Raw genomic sequence first — 17,399 nt, forward strand, 5'->3', positions numbered from 1 at the left:
GTTGAAAAACGGTATATAAATACTGTTTATAATAATATTAATAAGTAGATCCTACGCTGCTACAATAGTGTCCCATATATTCTGTAGGGTAAAAAGTTGATGAAACTCATGTTCCATGAAATAGAGAACATAAATCAAACTTACAAGTTAGGGGGCCAATATCATTTAATGGGAGAGGGCTTCCTGGACAATACAGTTCACCCTTCTGTGATATGAAGTGCAATTCTATGCATGCTTACTCAGAGGTAAGTTCATTGTGTTCAATGAGGCTGACTCTCCAATGAGTTCAGGACTGAAGGCTTAGTGTCATTTCATGACTTCTGCAATGTTGAGGTTCAAATGTCTTTTAAAATCTCTTAAATTACATTGATAAGGTTTATACATGTGTGTATTTTTTTTTCTTTTTGATGCAAGCTGATCTAAGGACATTGCTGGGATATCACCGATCATATCATTGAACGGATCATCCTAAGTATTGTTATAGCATGATCTGAAAGTACACGATGCGGTGGCCTTGTTGAAGCTAAGCAGGTCTGAGTGTGGTCAGTGCCTGGATGGGAGACTGCCTGGGAACCACATGTATGCCACTTTCAGTTATATGAACCAATGGCAGTGAAATTGATTATACATGGCTATATTGGTTATACCAATTATAAATGAAAAATACTAATTCTGAAATGTAATCAGTATCTTTCACTTCTGATTTAGAGGGCTAATGCCGAGTCTGTGCTGAAAATAAAGTCTACAAATTAAGACAGAGTGCTGCTCATGCTATAGTACGTGCATGGCCCTATTTAGGGGCATGGTTTGTTTTGGGACCACTATGCTGGAGAGCAGACAAATAGCATAGCACAATATTTTGGACACCAAAAAGCTGGGGGTGCCCGTATGCTTATACTCGGAAAACAGGAGAGAAATGGTATACAATACTAGAGTTTCTTATATGTGAAGATTATTGGCTGGATTCAACAGCTCCTGCCTCTAGACCTATACTGCATAGACCTATAGAGTCTTTTACCAATGGATTCCATTGAATGGAAAGGATTCTTGGGCTCCAACTACATTTCTTTAAACCTCAGTTTAACAGAAGTATCATTTCACACCCATTCAGTATATCTGACCTGGTCGATAAAATGATCATGTCTGCTGGGAGATGCTGCCCATTGATGACCTTCACAATGTCTCCTACTGCCACCTGTTGATTCAGGGGGCAGGAGTACAGCAGCATGAAAAAAGAGAAAATGAACAGAGAAAGAGGGAGGGAGAGAGAGGGAGGCCAGCCATACTGTTAATTAGAGAATCCTCCATACCCAGAGAGGAAAAACAATGACGTGTTTATAGTGATCACAGTTTTTATCACCTTTTCATCACAAAGGTATGGTACTGAGTTGTGCTTCTTACCAGCCAGGTAGGCTGCAAGACTGGAAGAAGTATGGAAACTGAAGCAACAAAGTCAGAACATGGAACTTCAAAACTGAGGAGGGAGAAAGACTGCACTTAGAGATTCAAGGAAAAAGATGAAGAGAAAGAGAGGAAGAAAGAGAATAATATGAGCCGCGAACTACATGAATGACTGACTCGGGTCTTTACATTTCCCTTGAAAGACAACCTTTCAGATTACGGTGTTGCTTCAGAGCCATCAGCTAATTCACAGTCACGCTATAAGTATGTTTGCTGCACATATATATAGTGATTTTGCAGTGGAAAATGTGAAGTAGAGATACACTGCAAACACACAATGGATAAATGCTGGCAGTGGGCGGGGAATAAACATTCACCTTTGTTAAAAAGCAGTATGTCAGTGGGTCTCACACATTTAGCACTGGGTCCCACTTTTTAGAATGAGAATCTATCAGGACCCACCAGAAGCGATTTCGTGACCGGAAGTTATATCATCAGGCAGGAAATTTTTTTACAATCCTAGGCTGCAATCCTACCCACACCTACCCAGGAGTGAGTCCCATTGACTATCATTGTTAAAAGAATATACATAGTAGCTAGTTAAACGTACAGGTCTGTAACATTTCCCCAAATGCAGTCACATACCATAGTAGCATCAAGTCTAATATATTGAAATGAATGGGGACCTGCCTGAAATTGGATTGTGACTCACCTAGACGGTCCCGACCCACAGTTTGAGAAACACTGCAGTACATAAATGTTCTCAATGATGGTGATAGTGCATCTCTGCTTCACACTTTCCAGTGGTGACCACAGCAAAATGAGAGTATCAGGCTGCAATCTACTGCTTAGATCCAGTAGATTCAATGGCATTTAAGCAGCCTTAGGCTGCAATCCTACACCCATTGACCTGAGAGTAAGTGCCACTGAACTCAATGACACTTACTTCTGAGTAGATATGTGTAGGATTGCACTGTAACTGTGTGAAGAATTGCAACCTGAATATATGGCTTTATTATACTAATCTAACCAATTGCGTTTGGTTAGATTTCCTTAATTGCCAATTGCCTTTATCTTTCACAGTTACAAGAAAAGCTCTTCACACTAGCAAACCGAGTTTCCTTTGAGATGTTGAAGCATTGTCTCTTTTTCTGAAACGCAAATAACTATTCCTTGATGAGATGAGGCACGTTAGAAAACAATAATTGTGTTATTACTTCCTTACACTCATTTGCAAAATCTTGAGTCACACCAGCTTGCAAAATATTACCGTGAGCCGCCATATCTTAGAGACTAAAGGATCAAGACTGTTCTAAATGAAATGAAACATGTCCATTCTAATCTGCCCATTTTAAACAGATGTCACTGAGGAATAAAATAAAATGGGTTAGCATGGGACAAGAGCCAAATTATTGCCACTGTATCATCCTTCCTGACTTTGAACATTTTTATTGCTTCTTCAGTGCCAGGTAAGTGCTACTTTATATATTTAAGTTAATGGATTGGCTTGTTGCCTTTCTTCCTCAAAAGATTTACAGATATGGATTATTAAAAATGCTTATCAGCAGGGAAATGTAGAAGCTGTTCTGAACTTGCCTGAAAATATAACAGGGCCCCTTTGGCCCTTCTCCATTCCACTTCTGCAGCTCAGGAAATTGTATATCGCAAATGCGTATTATGAATCAATCCTTCCCTGAGACTGAAAATGGGAAAAGCATAACATGCTCTGAGAAATTCTAAAATTGCACTGGTAACTTGGAACTGAGAGTAAGGAGCTGAGAACATTCAGCACCCGTCCCTGACTTCCACGAAGAGGCACAAACCAGACATCATGACATTAAGAAATCATGAATTAGATCAGATTCAATAACTAAGGTTGCACTCCTATGCACACTTATACGGGGGAGAAAGGGTCCAATCCAGCAGCGCTGATGCAGCCATGCCAAAAAGGCACATGCTGCATACAACGGTGGGGGCAAATGTGAAGTAAGTAAAAAACAATTACATTTACCTCTCAGTAAACCCTACTTACTGCTTAGGAGTCTCCCTGGATATACATCACCTCTTTTGGTGGTATATGTATGAGGAGGGAAATGGGGCAGGGAAATCTGAAATGGAGGGAATAAGATCTGCCATTGCCACTGGATTCACCCCTCCCTCATCATCTTCGCCTCGTCACACCCCCAGTCCTCCTACTCCCTCCCCACCCCTGCCACCATCACTGACTTGCTAAGTTCAGTGGGCATTGCAGGGTTTGGTGGCAAAGATGGTCCACCTCTGTGTTGCAAAACTAGCAGAATGGCCACTGACAGAGCACTGTGTGTGTCACTATCAGCCATTTTATGACAGCAGAAAACTGCTATGCTGTTGTAAACCCCTCCTCCCAACAGCTCAATCAAATTGGGCTGAAATTCTAACAGTACACCAGAGAATTTACTTCTGAGTAGATTACAGCAGACTGCAAGCACAATCCTAGGTTTGCTTACTCAGAAGGAAGTCCAACTATATACAGTGGGCATTACTCTCAGGTAAGTGTATAAAGGGTTGTAGCCTATTTCTATGACATCTTCAAAACAGTTCTTACCTCTTTCCACATAATATTCTGCCACATTCCATTTCTTAAAACTGAAAAACAAAATAGCATTGTTGTCTTTACTTCTCTCAAAAATCATTAACAAAAATTATCATATCCAAAATATGAGCCACAGATTATGCTGAACAGTCAGTTTCCATTGGATCGTTTCAGTGACGTGGAGAGGGGGGATTTGCTGCATGGGTAACAGTCTATTCTCCATATCTACTTTACCCATGCATTGCGCACTGGAGAGGACACTCTGTTCCAGAACGACCATTCAGAGCACGATACCATAGTCTTCCGAGACTGAAGGATGCCAAAAACAACCCCACAGATTATCTACTAATCTGAAATACTCCACATACACTGTCCTGGTAAGAAGATTATGAAACAACATCTGCAAAAACAAAGATTTTATCCTTGGAACTGTATACCAGAAAAAGCCTCTTGTGTTGCCAAAACTGCAATGAAATCAATACTGAGTATTTTAATTTTTTTTAAAAAGTTTATAGTAATTGCATAAATAGGTATAATTACCATTTCAGATATGGATCACAGTTGCTAAAATCACTTAAGGGAAATTATCCAAATATACTGAAGTGGCTCATATATGACAAATATCTGACATTAACTATTCTGTATTAATTAAATACCCTGGTGATGTTCCAGACGAGTACTGCGACCCCTTCACCTTTGATCAGTCCAATGGATGCTTCTCAGTTGCAGCTACATGAATTAGAGTCAAACTAGACAACACACCTGTTGTGAAATTAAGATCTATATTCATTCTTCTTAAAGGCTAATGCTGGGTGTGTGGGCCCCCAAACCAGGTTGGAGCCACAGTGGGGGAGAAGGAGATTTTCATTCTTCGCTTCTGACCATCATCGGGATAGTGCTTCCCCACAGCAGCTATCTGCCCCAGGAAGAAAGTGAACACTAGCAAACAGTTCAGAGCCATCTCCCATTGCCATAGTCCCAGTCTGGACTGAAGTCTCACATGGAAGCTATTCACATTTCTCACACACATACAAGGTCCCAATCACATAACAGGGGTATCATCCAGTGGTGTTCCTAGGAGGTGTCAAGGCCCCAGGGCATCATGCCTGCAGGGGGGGCACCCCCTTCCTTGCCCCCTCTCCATACAGAGGCCTTTGGAGGGCTAAGGAGGTGGCATGCAGCCCCCGGGGGGAGGTCTTTAAACCCCACTTCTGGTTTTCATCTGAAGTGATATTTTAGGCCTTCTAGAAGGGGCTGTGCATGACTTCCTCCAGCTCTCAGAAGGCCCTGTTGGGTGGGTGGCAAATTTCTCACTTGTGGAGCAGGTTCTGCGGTCTGGCTCCAGGCAACACAGAGCTTAGGATTCTAGGACTAGGATTCTAGGACCAGTTCTGGTCGCCGCATCTCAAAAAAGACATAGTGGAAATGGAAAAGGTGCAAAAGAGAGTGACTAAGATGTTTACGGGGCTGGGGCACCTTCCTTATGAGGAAAGTCTAAGGCGTTTGGGCCTCTTCAGCCTAGAAAAGAGATGCCTGAGGGGAGACATGATTGAGACATACAAAATTATGCAGGGGATGGACAGAGTGGATAGGGAGATGCTTTTTACACTCTCACATAATACCAGAACCAGGGGACATCCACTAAAATTGAGTGTTGGGCGGGTTAGGACAGACAAAAGAAAATATTTCTTTACTCAGCGTGTGGTCGGTCTGTGGAACTTCTTGCCGCAGGATGTGGTGCTGGCGTCTAGCATAGACGCCTTTAAAAGGGGATTGGACAAGTTTCTGGAGGAAAAATCCATTACAGAGTACAAGCCATGATGTGTGTGCGCAACCTCCTGATTTTAGAAATGGGTTATGTCAGAATGCCAGATGCAGGGGAGGGCACCAGGATGAGGTCTCTTGTTATCTGGTGTGCTCCCTGGGGCATTTGGTGGCCGCTGTGAGATACAGGAAGCTGGACTAGATGGGCCTATGGCCTGATCCAGTGGGGCTGTTCTTATGTTATGTAGGATCTCCAGTAGTATAATCTAGTTTGGTTGTTAGAGACAGTTGTACCATGTGACAATGTGAAGTTAATGGCATGTTAACCACACTGCCAGAGGAAACCACTTTTTTATTGCATTAATTCAGGACTAGTTTTGTTTGAAAGAAATTAAAGCAGAGCCTTACCCACTGTTTTCTTTTTGTTCACTGTACTGTCAGCCTTGTGTCTTTTCTGCAGGGAAGACAAAGTACAAATATTTAGACAGCTTCAGAAGGTTTAAAAAAAAACAGAACAGTGATAAGTGTGCGCTGAAAGGCTACAGCAAGGAAAAAGGACTCAAAAGACCAGAGAGCAAATATAGTGGTTTAAGGGCAAGACATTTTCAGTAGGGAGTACAATGAGCCCTCTTTTTTTTTTCTTGCCTCATATTATCTTGATAATCCTTATGACACCATGCAAGTATTTCCAGTGTTAATAGTAAAGGTCTGTATTATATCCCCACATTACACATAGAGACATGAGGATGAGAGAAGAACATCGATAACTGGGAAATAACAGGACTTTGCTTCCTAGACAGTTGTCAGTCAAATGTCTTCCTAAGCTACAGAATGAAGCATGGAAGAAACGGAAAATAAAACAATGAAAAGGGTTAGAAAGCGAATAGATGTTAGCAATTCTGAAGTTGTCTATCCACAATACCTTTTCAAACCTTTTTTTCATTTAACAGGCTGTGTTGGAATTTCCATGGATGCTGGGGATGTTACTGGGAGGGAGGGCACCAGTGTTACTGGGAGGGTTGCACCAGTATGGCATTGCCTGGGTGGGCTTAGGATACAGGGGTTGTTGAACCAGTATCAGCGCACAGTTGGCACAGTGTCTAAATACAATTGGGCTGGAAGAAAGCAGCTTTGAGGAACATTGAACATACTACGTACTGCTTTGCCTAAGCATTTCAGATACAAAAATACAAAATTGTGCCAGTCATTCTGTGTGCAGACACAGTGGAGCCTTGGCAGAAATTTCCAGTAGGACAGATCCTTTCAGTAGCATAAGCCTAATGATGTTCAGTAAGAATGGGACCTTCAAAATCTGTCTCAAGTTAACAAAGAAATATTTTATGTGCAAATGAACGCCAAATGAATTAGGCTAAGAGTCAAAGGGGCACGTGAGGATATTTCATACACATGGCAGACTTTCCAAGGCCTTTTCTTCCAAAAGAGTCCATCTGTACCACTCAATAAGCAACACCAAAACTCAGGGGACCTTCAAGAGTAGTCTCTGATGCAGTATGAAGAGGCCCAGTTGTGGGGGGGAGGGGGAAGGGAAGTGCTGGTTCATGCATGGAAGTGGAACAAACAACATTGAATTACCTATCCTAACATTTTAAAAAGGGGGAAAAACACATCTGTATTGGCACGAAAGAAAAGTAGAAAGAAAGAGAAATATAGTTTCTCTTAACAACAACAACATAAGAACATAAGAACATAAGAACATAAGAACAGCCCCACTGGATCAGGCCATAGGCCCATCTAGTCCAGCTTCCTGTATCTCACAGCGGCCCACCAAATGCCCCAGGGAGCACACCAGATAACAAGAGACCTCGTCCTGGTGCTCTCCCCTACATCTGGCATTCTGACTTAACCCATTCCTAAAATCAGGAGGTTGCGCATACACATCATGGCTTGTACCCCATAATGGATTTTTCCTCCAGAAACTCGTCAGGTACGTAAACAAACAAGTCAGGTACGTAAATCTCACAGCACTGTTACACGTACAACCTAAATCTTTTGAGACTGTTTCAGCTTCTGTTTGATCCCTGTTAGCGCCACTACAGTTAGAAATGTATCAACAAACAAGAACTCTATCTCATTGGCGTCCCTGGATGGGGTTAAGGGAGGCAAAAGCCCTGGGGTGTCATGGCTGTGCTGACACTTTCCTTGACTCGCCCAGAAGGAGAGAGGGAGAGGCTGTGCATTGCCTCTGTGACCCTCAAAAGGCCTTTGTAGGCCTCCAGAGGACCTTTAAAGTACACTTCTAGTTTTTGGACGAGTGTGTGATATTTAATGCCCTTGGAAGGCCTCTGGGCCAGGAAAGCAACCCTGGCCTTCAAAAGGCCTTCTAAGGGCCTTAAAACGTCACTTCCAGTTTTTGTCTGAAAACTGGAACTATGCTTTAAAGGCCCTCTGGAGGCCTCAGAAGGCCTTTGGAGAGCTGCGGAGGCCACATGCGGCCTCCTCCATCCCTCAGAAGGCCCCCGGTAGGGGGAATCCAACTCATTGGAGGGGTGGCATTCTGTAGTCATGGACCCAGGCAGCTCTGCCTCTACCCTATACCCCAAACAGTTTCTCATATGGCACAGCTAAAGTAATGATGAGCTGAGATCGTCTGCACTGGGTCTGGGAGAGACTGCTGGCTACTTGTTTTTCTTGCAAATGTCCAAGAAGTACAGTACTCACATAGTCTTCTATAATCTCTTTGATGCCAGCAACTGTTAGAATAAATAGCAATGGCACCAAGGTGGTATATCTTCCAGTTGGAGAGACATCTGGAATTTGCTGAAAGGGAAAAGAAATGCAATTATCATCATACCATAACCTTTATTGGCATTAAAAACAGTAATTAGCAGTAACAGTAGCCAGCATAGTGGCTGTGTTACCGAAAGGGAAAGTAGCAACAAGGGACTGATAAGGATAGAAAGGGGAGAAACTAGAGAGGGAATAGGATCAGGGTGGGGGTTTTAGCTTAATAACTGTGGAAAGAAATTCTGCTACTGCACTAGTAGTGACCACAGAATTGTCACTCAAGAGGACAAGTAAGGGGTCAGTAAAGATGCCAGAAAAAGATGACAGCAGGGGTTTCAAATGTGTATCTCGGAGAGATTGGTGGGCCGGGCAACAGAGTAATATATGATCCACTGAGTCCGGTTCTAGGGAACAAAAAGGGCATAATCTGCAATCGCGCGGGATATTGGAGAATCTGCCAGAGTGAACAGCTGAGGGGAAGATATTAAATCTCATGAGCATAAACGCTCTCCTCTTAATAGGGTTAATCAGCTTACTGAAATAATTGGAAGGGCCACCAAGTGAGGGGAGGAGGCCAAAAAACTGGGGAGAGCAGGTAGGGTTAAGATTTGAAGAGAGTTGGTTGAATTTGGATTTCCAAAGTTTAAATTTAATAATTGACTGGGCCCTGTGGCAATCAATGTCTGCAAGGGATTCGGGAGACAGGTCTAACGAAAGAAGCTTGGAATCGATAAATTTGAACCACTTAGAGAGGTAAGAGTCCTTTAATAGATCTTTTAAAGGAGACTCAGAATGAGTACTTAAGTGTAGGCGGAGCCAGAACATAAAAGTGAGGGACCACGCAATGGTAGAGGGAAGGTGGATCCCTAGTTCGAGCACAAGGGTAGATAGTCTAATTAAATTGGGAACCCCTAGGATTTGTCTAAGGAAGGAGGCTGCCACTTGGTCCAAATCTTGGTTCGCAGCCTCTATCCAAATGGGAATACTGTACAGCAATTGGGAAAGAATTTTAGTTTTGAAAGTAACTTTGTGCCAGCATTTCCAGGCTGGCACAAAGGTCTGGGGGGGTGAGGGCGAGAGAGAGAGAGAGAAGTTTTGGGGTGTGGAGAGGGCGGGTGGCAGGCAGGGAAGCAGGGCCAGGATCTAGCACTTATGCAAGATCCTATCCCCATTCCCAGGCAGCCTGGGGCAGCTCGGATCTGCGGCATCTCTTCAGGTGGCGCAAATCCAAGCAGACGCATTTGGGCTGCCGCTGTTTTCCCAGGGTAAGGGGAAGAGATTCCCCTTGCCCCAAACTGTGAGGAAATCTAGAGTGAAGAAGCAACAAGCATGGAAAAGACTGAGCTTCCCCCCTCAGTCACTTCTCTATTCTAAATCACCATCACCCTGAAGCCATTCTTCTTGGAAAATGGCACCAGTGCTCTCTTATATGCATTTGTGTGGAAAGTATACTTAGCCTCTAAGATGAGGACCAAACTTGAAAAAACTGTGTTGGCTAAGAGTCCTCTTTAGGCACTGAAAGGAAGAGCAGTGTGCAAGTCCAACCCTTACAGTTGACAGGAAGTCTCTTGACTTCCTGATGTCTTATGACTTAGTCTTATGACTGGTCCGGACTGTTGGAAATACTAGCAGATTAGCCTCTGCTTTTGCCTGCTCAACACAGCAGGACCTGCATGCTTAAGACTCCAGTTTCCAATTCAAGCCATTGACCTTGGGGACCCTAAACTAGAGCACACACCCTCCAGGTTTAGATTCGGTTTACAGCTGTGCTTGCTCTTGCCCAGCCCTAACACTACTGCATACCAGGACAGGACACGAACTTTCCATTACCAATGGTCAAACCCCTATGTTCAATTCAGCTTTCCACCTTGGCTAAAGTTCACATAGATCAGGCAGAAAGCATGAGTACACCTCCCTCTTGGATTTTTTGGAGGATTATCAATGAGCATGTGGTGATGCAATATACAATTCCACAGCTTCATCATTGCTACAGAACACCCAGGCTTTGCTTGCATTTATATTCAAGAGAGCAACCGACACAGACATTTCAGCTTAACATGTTTAAGTAGCAGTGCCATACCTGCAGTAAGGCAATGAAGAGGAAGAAAGCATTAGCAGCTTTTCTGATCTGCTCATACAAGAATCGAGGTAGAAATGTCACCACACTGTACTTGGCTGTGCTGTAGATTTTAGGGAATAAAACAAGGAGCCAGTTAATAAAAGCAGGGTGACAAAAATGTGGACCAAGAATTTAAAGATTAAATTAAATGAAGGATCTGTGACAAAATAATTGCTTGGTTATTTCAAATCAACATGTGAACTTCAGTTTTCCTAAATTCTGCAGCTTCTGCCCATTTAGATCTCCCTTCTCTGAAATTTGTCCTGTTTCAAAGTCTCTGTCCTATGTCCTACTCTCCTTCTCATTCCTCTGAGGAATTCTATGTTCAAGTCTTCTTTTTGTAGCCTTCCAGACTCTGCTTTCCTTCCCTGTTGATTGCTTGGGGTCCTTTCTGATCCACACCCTTTTGCCTATGTCCTTTTTTCGCATCTGGCAGACTATTACAGCTCAACAACCCCAATATAAAAGCCCCTGCCAAGGAGACCAGAACTCAGATTATAAGGCATACAGTACATGACTGTGTCCCTCAGGCCCATGCCATGCACACCTTGCGCACAAATCCAGGTAATAGGAGTTTTGGGGAAAGGACATCTTGTGCACAGAGGAAACACTTTGCACAAACAGCTTGCTGCCCTCACAATCACCATAGCAAGATGCTTTATTAACACTTCGTCAACTTTTTAAACACTTGTTTTCTCATAACTCTCATTGAAGGGTACCTCAGTCCACACAGTCCTGCCCACAAACCCCTTACCAGAACCTCCACCCCACCACCAAAAGAGAGTGAAGATGACAAACCCCACACAAGGAAGCAAGGAAGCCTAGCCCTCAGTGAGAACTCTCCAAATGCAAAGAGCAGACCAGTGCAACATTTTTAACTAGAACACCAAATAATTACTCATTTCAATGCTCAGGTTATTTGAAACCAGCTTATATATGCAGCTGAATTCAATTATGGAATAAATACTCAACTCCCCAAACATTCATGGTATTTCAGTCATTAATTTTGCCTTCACTGTCTTTGGTCAGACTTGCCCATATAGCTGTTGGCTATATATACATATAGCTATTGGCTATAATCACTCACATTATTTTGTTTACTATGTCCCTATAGCTTTGTTGAGAAGTTATTCAGACTGCTCAATATAGTATTCCAAATCTCCAAAAGGGGAGGGGAATCTATGGGGAGGATCAATACCAAGGTAGGTAGGACATGCTGGAGCACTCTTGCTCCTCTGTAACCTACTACAGTGTTCATGTTTACAATAACTTCTGAACAGGTCTCATGTTGTCCCAGAAGAGGCAGTGCAATGGCCTCGAGAAAGAAACATGGGTCGCCAAAAACAAATGCTTAAAACAAATGCTTAAATGGCAGGGAGGCCAAATGAGGCCGAAGACAAAGAAGGTCAAAGATACAAAGAAGACAACACTGAAACAACACAAATATATTTGCAATGAATAGAAAAATGTGTCCCGATGGGAGGAGGCTTTTGAGACAAAATAAACAAAACCAGGTAAATCGCTCTGGATTAGTCCTAATTAAAACCAGCCATTTATAAAAACTCACTCAAAAAACTGAGCTCTTTAATTTCATGATTTCCTATTCTTCCAGCTGATTACTTGAAATGTGTAACACGTGAAGCTTAATCTCCATTGTCTCAAAAGCCAATAATGTCACTCTCGGCCTCCTGGATTCAGAAGACAAGCATCCGTGTGCCCCAGGGACTGAGAACACAATCTCTGTCTACAAGTTCCTGAAAGGTTACAACTGATCCAAAGCCAAAAAAAGGAGGGGAGGGGTTTAAACCAGTGATAAGTCAAGAGAACGGGCTTTTCCTGGTGGGCTTTTAACAAAGAACTAACTCCACCTGTGCCTCTGTAAGCTACTACTAATGCAAAGTTTTCTGTGATACCGGAAACAATTCTTATTCTGCAAACCAGTGTAGAAGTGTGGGTGCAAAGACTGAAATGTCAATTGACCCAGCCTTGGGAGAAGAGTGTCAGCTTATAAGAAGTACATCAGGTTAAGTTAAATACAGGCCTGCCCCAGTAACCGCAGGTCCCATGTCCATGGGTTTACTTATCTGTTGTTCAAAAATTCCTCCCCATCACACAAATGACTTATCTTTGTTTGATTGCAGCCCTTCTGTCACTGTCTGACTCTCCGTCTTTGTGCTGTCTGCAAACGCTAACAGGAAGAGCTTGCAGGAAGCAGGTTGGAGGGTTGAAAACCACGCAATGTTTGTTTTCAGCCTTTCAACCAGCTTCCTGCAAGCATTTCCTGTTAGCGTTTGCAGGCAGCAGAATGTACATCTGGATGGACTTCAGCTAAGAGCCCTTGAGGTCAGCAGTTTCTGCTGAAAAGTAACAGAATTGGGGAAACTACATCTGAGGTTCAGAAAGCAAAAGGCACCACTCAGGCAAGAACAAAGAGTAAATGCCACATATTTACACTAGGCCAGACAATTATGGAGACCCATGCTGCTGACCAATGCTGGGGGCCAATGTTGTGTGTCCCTAATCCTTTCTGGATTCGAACTGGCTCTTGTTTTTGCTGGTATTACAATGCAAGTGCACAGGAGGAGAGGGTGATCTGGCTGTGACAGCTGTTGCTTCATTGGTTGCAAGGGCTATCAAGTCCTTAACCCCTGAGATGCAGGAAGCTGGACTACATGGGCCTTTGGCCTGATCCAGCGGAGCTCTTTTTACATTCTTAATGGCCAATATTCTTCTTTCATTACCTGGCTGATCTCTTTGGGTTTCTCCTACAACAGTCCCGTAGAAATTGATAGAGACAATGTTGGAGTTTATGGAATAGCAACTTTGATTCATTACACGCTTATTATTCTATTCCTGCAAACACTTTTCACGAATCTTAAGTTTTCCTAGAATCAGTTTCATAACAGATGACCAGAGTTCAAAATTTTAGTCATTCATTCCAATCAAGAGCACTGTGTATCTTCCAAAGCACACATGATGTTTCTTCACAATCAGGCTGTCCTAATTGCTTCAGCCCACACTCATATCTTCCTGCGTGCATGGACTGCACCATTCTCTCTACTCTAGTGAACAAGGAATGCTTGAAAGTGAGGAGCTCCATCCTAGATTGAGAGAACTCTCCTCTCTGGCCCCCATTTTTTGCCAAACAGCCTTGGCAATTTTGCTGTATCATCTATAAATAACAAACAGGTGGGTGTCTTCTTAGGATGACATATGGTACCAGCATAAAGAAATACAGGAAGGCACACAAACACTCACTGTAACAAGTCATTAATTAATTAATATGACTGTCTTGCCCGCAATCTGCTAGGACTGATGCGGTATGATTAGAACAAATGTCACGATAAGATTTCCTTAATTATTGTCCTTCATATTAATTAGACACTCTCAAAGTGTGTCAGTTCAGCCGACCTCAAACACCAATACAGCACTGAATCTTCAAGAAAGCATCCCATTGGTTGTGGTTGCACAGAGCATATTAATGCTGTTCTGTATATAAACACAGCAATTCTCACACTGTGCACTGAATAATGTCACAGTCTTCTCAGCCCATATGCAGGCAAAGCCGCACAATGAAATCGAGTTCGATGAATCATGGCAAACCAAAAGCTCTATGGACAAAGCACTAGCAAGGCCCATCAAAGGAGTATGGGGTTGCTGGTATCAAAGGCAAATGGTCCTTATGAAGGTAATGGTACAAACCATCAATAATCAATCTCTTCTGATAAATGCAGTGCATGCACTTTGGGCCCAGCATCCCAAAAATATCCTAAATTCGTTCAAACATCCTTGTCAATTTAAAAAAAAGTGGGTATTTTTGTAGGCCTGTGATATTTTTACTAAGCTTCAAGTGTAAAACAAACAACAAATGAAAGATGGAAAAGTCCATTCTAACAGAAGGTTAGAATTTAAAGGGACCTTTTTAGTATTAAATGGACAAGAGAGAATAGCCATGAATGAATAAGAACAAAAAGATAATAAATGAGAATTCTTACTTTAGCAATTCAATAATCACTACAACTTGCCTAAGATATAATATTTGCCTAATGATTATAATTGCCTAATTGCCTAATGATTGCCTAATGATAATAATATTTATCATTTGTGTAAGGAATACAAAGTGATTCACACACATTATCTTTATACAGTCCTTATATAATCATCTGCATCCTTCAGTCTCGGGAGACTATGGCATCGCACTCTGAAAAGTGGTTCTGGAACAGCGTCTAGTGTGGCTGAAAAGGCCAATTTGGGAGTGACAATTCCTTCCACACTGGGAGCAAATGTAGTCTGTTCCTGGTGTGTCTCCCTGGCTACAGGCCTTCCTTCTTTGCCTCAGTCTGTTGGGCAAGTGTCTCTTCAAACTGGGAGAGTCCATGCTGCACAGCCTGCCTCCAAGCGGGACGCTCAGAGACCAAGGTTTCCCACCTGTTGAGGTCCATTCCTAAGGCCTTCAGATTCCTCTTGCAGATGTCCTTGTATCGCAACTGTGGTCTACACGTAGGGCACTTTCCCTGCACGAGTTCTCCATAGAGGAGATCCTTCAGGATCCAGCCATCGCCCATTATCACGACATGACCAAGCCAACACAGGCATCTCTGTTTCAGCAGTGCATACATGCTAGGGATTCCAGCTCATTCCAGGACTTTGGAACTTTGTCCTGCCAGGTGATGCCGAGGATGTATTGGAGGCAGCGCATGTGGAAAGCTTTCAGCTTCCTCTCCTGTTGGAAGCGAAGAGTCCATCACTCGCTGCAGTCCTTATAACAGCTCTGTAAAGTAAGTATTATTAGCTCCATGTTCCAGTTGGGGAGCTGAGACTGAGAATGAGTAGCTTGCCTAAGGCCACCAAGCAAACTCATGGCACAGGTGAGAATCAGACCAGGGAAATCCAGTTTCACGGCTGAGGCCAAATCAAACATGCAAAAATCCATGTGGAAATGGGCATTTCCCACAGAATATGTGTGTGTTTGAATGCAAAACCCACATGGGTTTCCTTACTACTACCACCACCATGGTTAACATAAGAACATAAGAACACTGCAGCTCTTATGTGATAATTTCATTTACACCTAAAGTGTACAAGTGTTTTTCCAAGTTTTTTAGTATGGCACCTAAAGCACCCATTTCTATTGGTACAATTTCCACCGCTCTTTGCCAAAGTCATTCTACCGACATCCTGACATCTTTGATTACTTTTTCATGTTCTTTGTCTTCACTTCACACATCCCTAGGTGTTGCTACATCTATAACCCAGACCAGTGTTTCTCAAGCTGTGGGTTGGGACCCACTAGGTGGGTCACAATCCAATTTCAGGTGGGTTCCCAATTCATTTCAATATTTTATTTTTAATATATTGGACTTGATGCTCCCATGGAATGTGACTGCATTTGGGGAAATGTTACAGAACTCTGCTTTTAACAGGCTACTATATATACGCTTTTAACAATGATAGTAATTGGAACTTACTCCTGGATAGGTGTGGGTAGGATTGTAGCCTAGGATTGTTAAAAATTTCCTGCTTGATGATGTCACTTCTGGTCATGACATCACTTTCGGTGGGTCCTGACAGATTCTCATTCTAAAAAGTGGGTCTCGGTGCTAAATGTGTGAGAACCACTGATCCAGACCATTTTCTTTTCCACTACTGTCAAATCTGGTATATTAGCCACCAGATGTTTGTGTGTTTGGATGCAGAAATCTCACATCATCATTATAAAAGAATTTTTTTATACTACTTTTCAACAAATGTTCACAAAGCAGTCTACAGAGACAGAGGGGCTCATAAACTAAAAAGATGCTGAAGAAACTCCAGCAAACAGCATTACAATAGACATAAAAAGCCCCACTGGATCAGGCCAAAGGCCCATCTAATTCAGCTTCCTGTATCTCACAGTGGCCCATCAGACACTGTGATGGGCAGAATAGGGACAGTTACTCTCCCCCTGTTAAATGTAAGAGGAGCATCACATGAAAAAGTGCCTTTTGGGAGGGATATCTGCTATGAGTAACAGTATCGATGAGCTTCAGAGAAGACAGCATCCTAGACAGTCCACCTGGGGAGCCCTTCTTTGCCAGAGCTCTTCCTTTCATTTTCAGTTCTAAAGGCTGCCATCTCCTTTTACCTGGCTTCTGGCAAGTATGAAAGACATGAAAATGGTGTGTTTTGAACTATGATCTGAGAACCTTTAGCTTGCGTTGGTTCATGATGGAGGGTAGCAATATTCCTGGTGCTTAAGCTACTCTTCCCAGCAGGAGCGCTTCCTCCCCATTCAGGGAATCCTTCTTGGAGCGAGAACAGTTGAGAGCCTTCAAAGACATCCCCATCAACCCACAGGAATCAGCTCCAGGAGACTACTGAAAGTAATCCTGGAGAATTTAACAGGCCTCCTTGGCAAAATGATATTACATCTTGCTGGAAAAAAAGCTTCTCAAGGAACAGCTTCAGCCACGGTTGGCAACACATATGCGTAGTTCTGGACAAAGTCAGTTATGATGCCAAGCTTGCATAGGCTCTAAAATAGCTGGAATGTCTGCAAGAGCCAAAACTTCATCTTGGTCTCTCTTGGATTGGGCTCTCTTCAGTCAAGTGCTCAGGGGCCAAAGCCCCAAGGGCCATAGAAGAGCTCAGCTCCCTAGGCTGAGGGTCCTGGCATGTGCCTCTCTCACTAGGAAATGAGAAGCTGGCTCCAAGGCCTCTGCATAGCATAAAACGGGGGTTTCAAACTCATTTCAAACCAAGGGCCAAATAGCATTTATGATGCCTGCTGAGGGCCAGGAGTGATGTCATTAGGCAGGA

General features: G+C 43.0%; 1 protein-coding gene across 5 annotated transcripts in view; it reads right to left on the bottom strand.

The window, feature by feature from the left end:
- The window catches only part of ATP8A2 (ATPase phospholipid transporting 8A2), a 353,936-nt gene that overhangs the window by 315,891 nt on the left and 20,646 nt on the right, over positions 1-17,399 (bottom strand). For 3 of the 5 annotated variants that reach the window (XM_066618841.1, XM_066618843.1, XM_066618845.1), the window contains exons 3-7: positions 10,563-10,662; positions 8,417-8,515; positions 6,146-6,191; positions 3,986-4,026; positions 1,122-1,195 (exon numbers count right to left, since the gene is read on the bottom strand). In XM_066618841.1, the coding sequence (XP_066474938.1) occupies positions 1,122-1,195; positions 3,986-4,026; positions 6,146-6,191; positions 8,417-8,515; positions 10,563-10,662 (360 nt within the window). Of the gene's footprint in view, positions 1-1,121; positions 1,196-1,360; positions 1,431-3,985; positions 4,027-6,145; positions 6,192-8,416; positions 8,516-10,562; positions 10,663-17,399 lie in introns of those variants that run through there. The other 2 variants (XM_066618844.1, XM_066618842.1) reach the window with 2 other exon arrangements.

The sequence above is a fragment of the Tiliqua scincoides genome, chromosome 3 (assembly GCF_035046505.1).
Source record: "Tiliqua scincoides isolate rTilSci1 chromosome 3, rTilSci1.hap2, whole genome shotgun sequence".
Lineage (NCBI taxonomy): Eukaryota > Metazoa > Chordata > Lepidosauria > Squamata > Scincidae > Tiliqua > Tiliqua scincoides.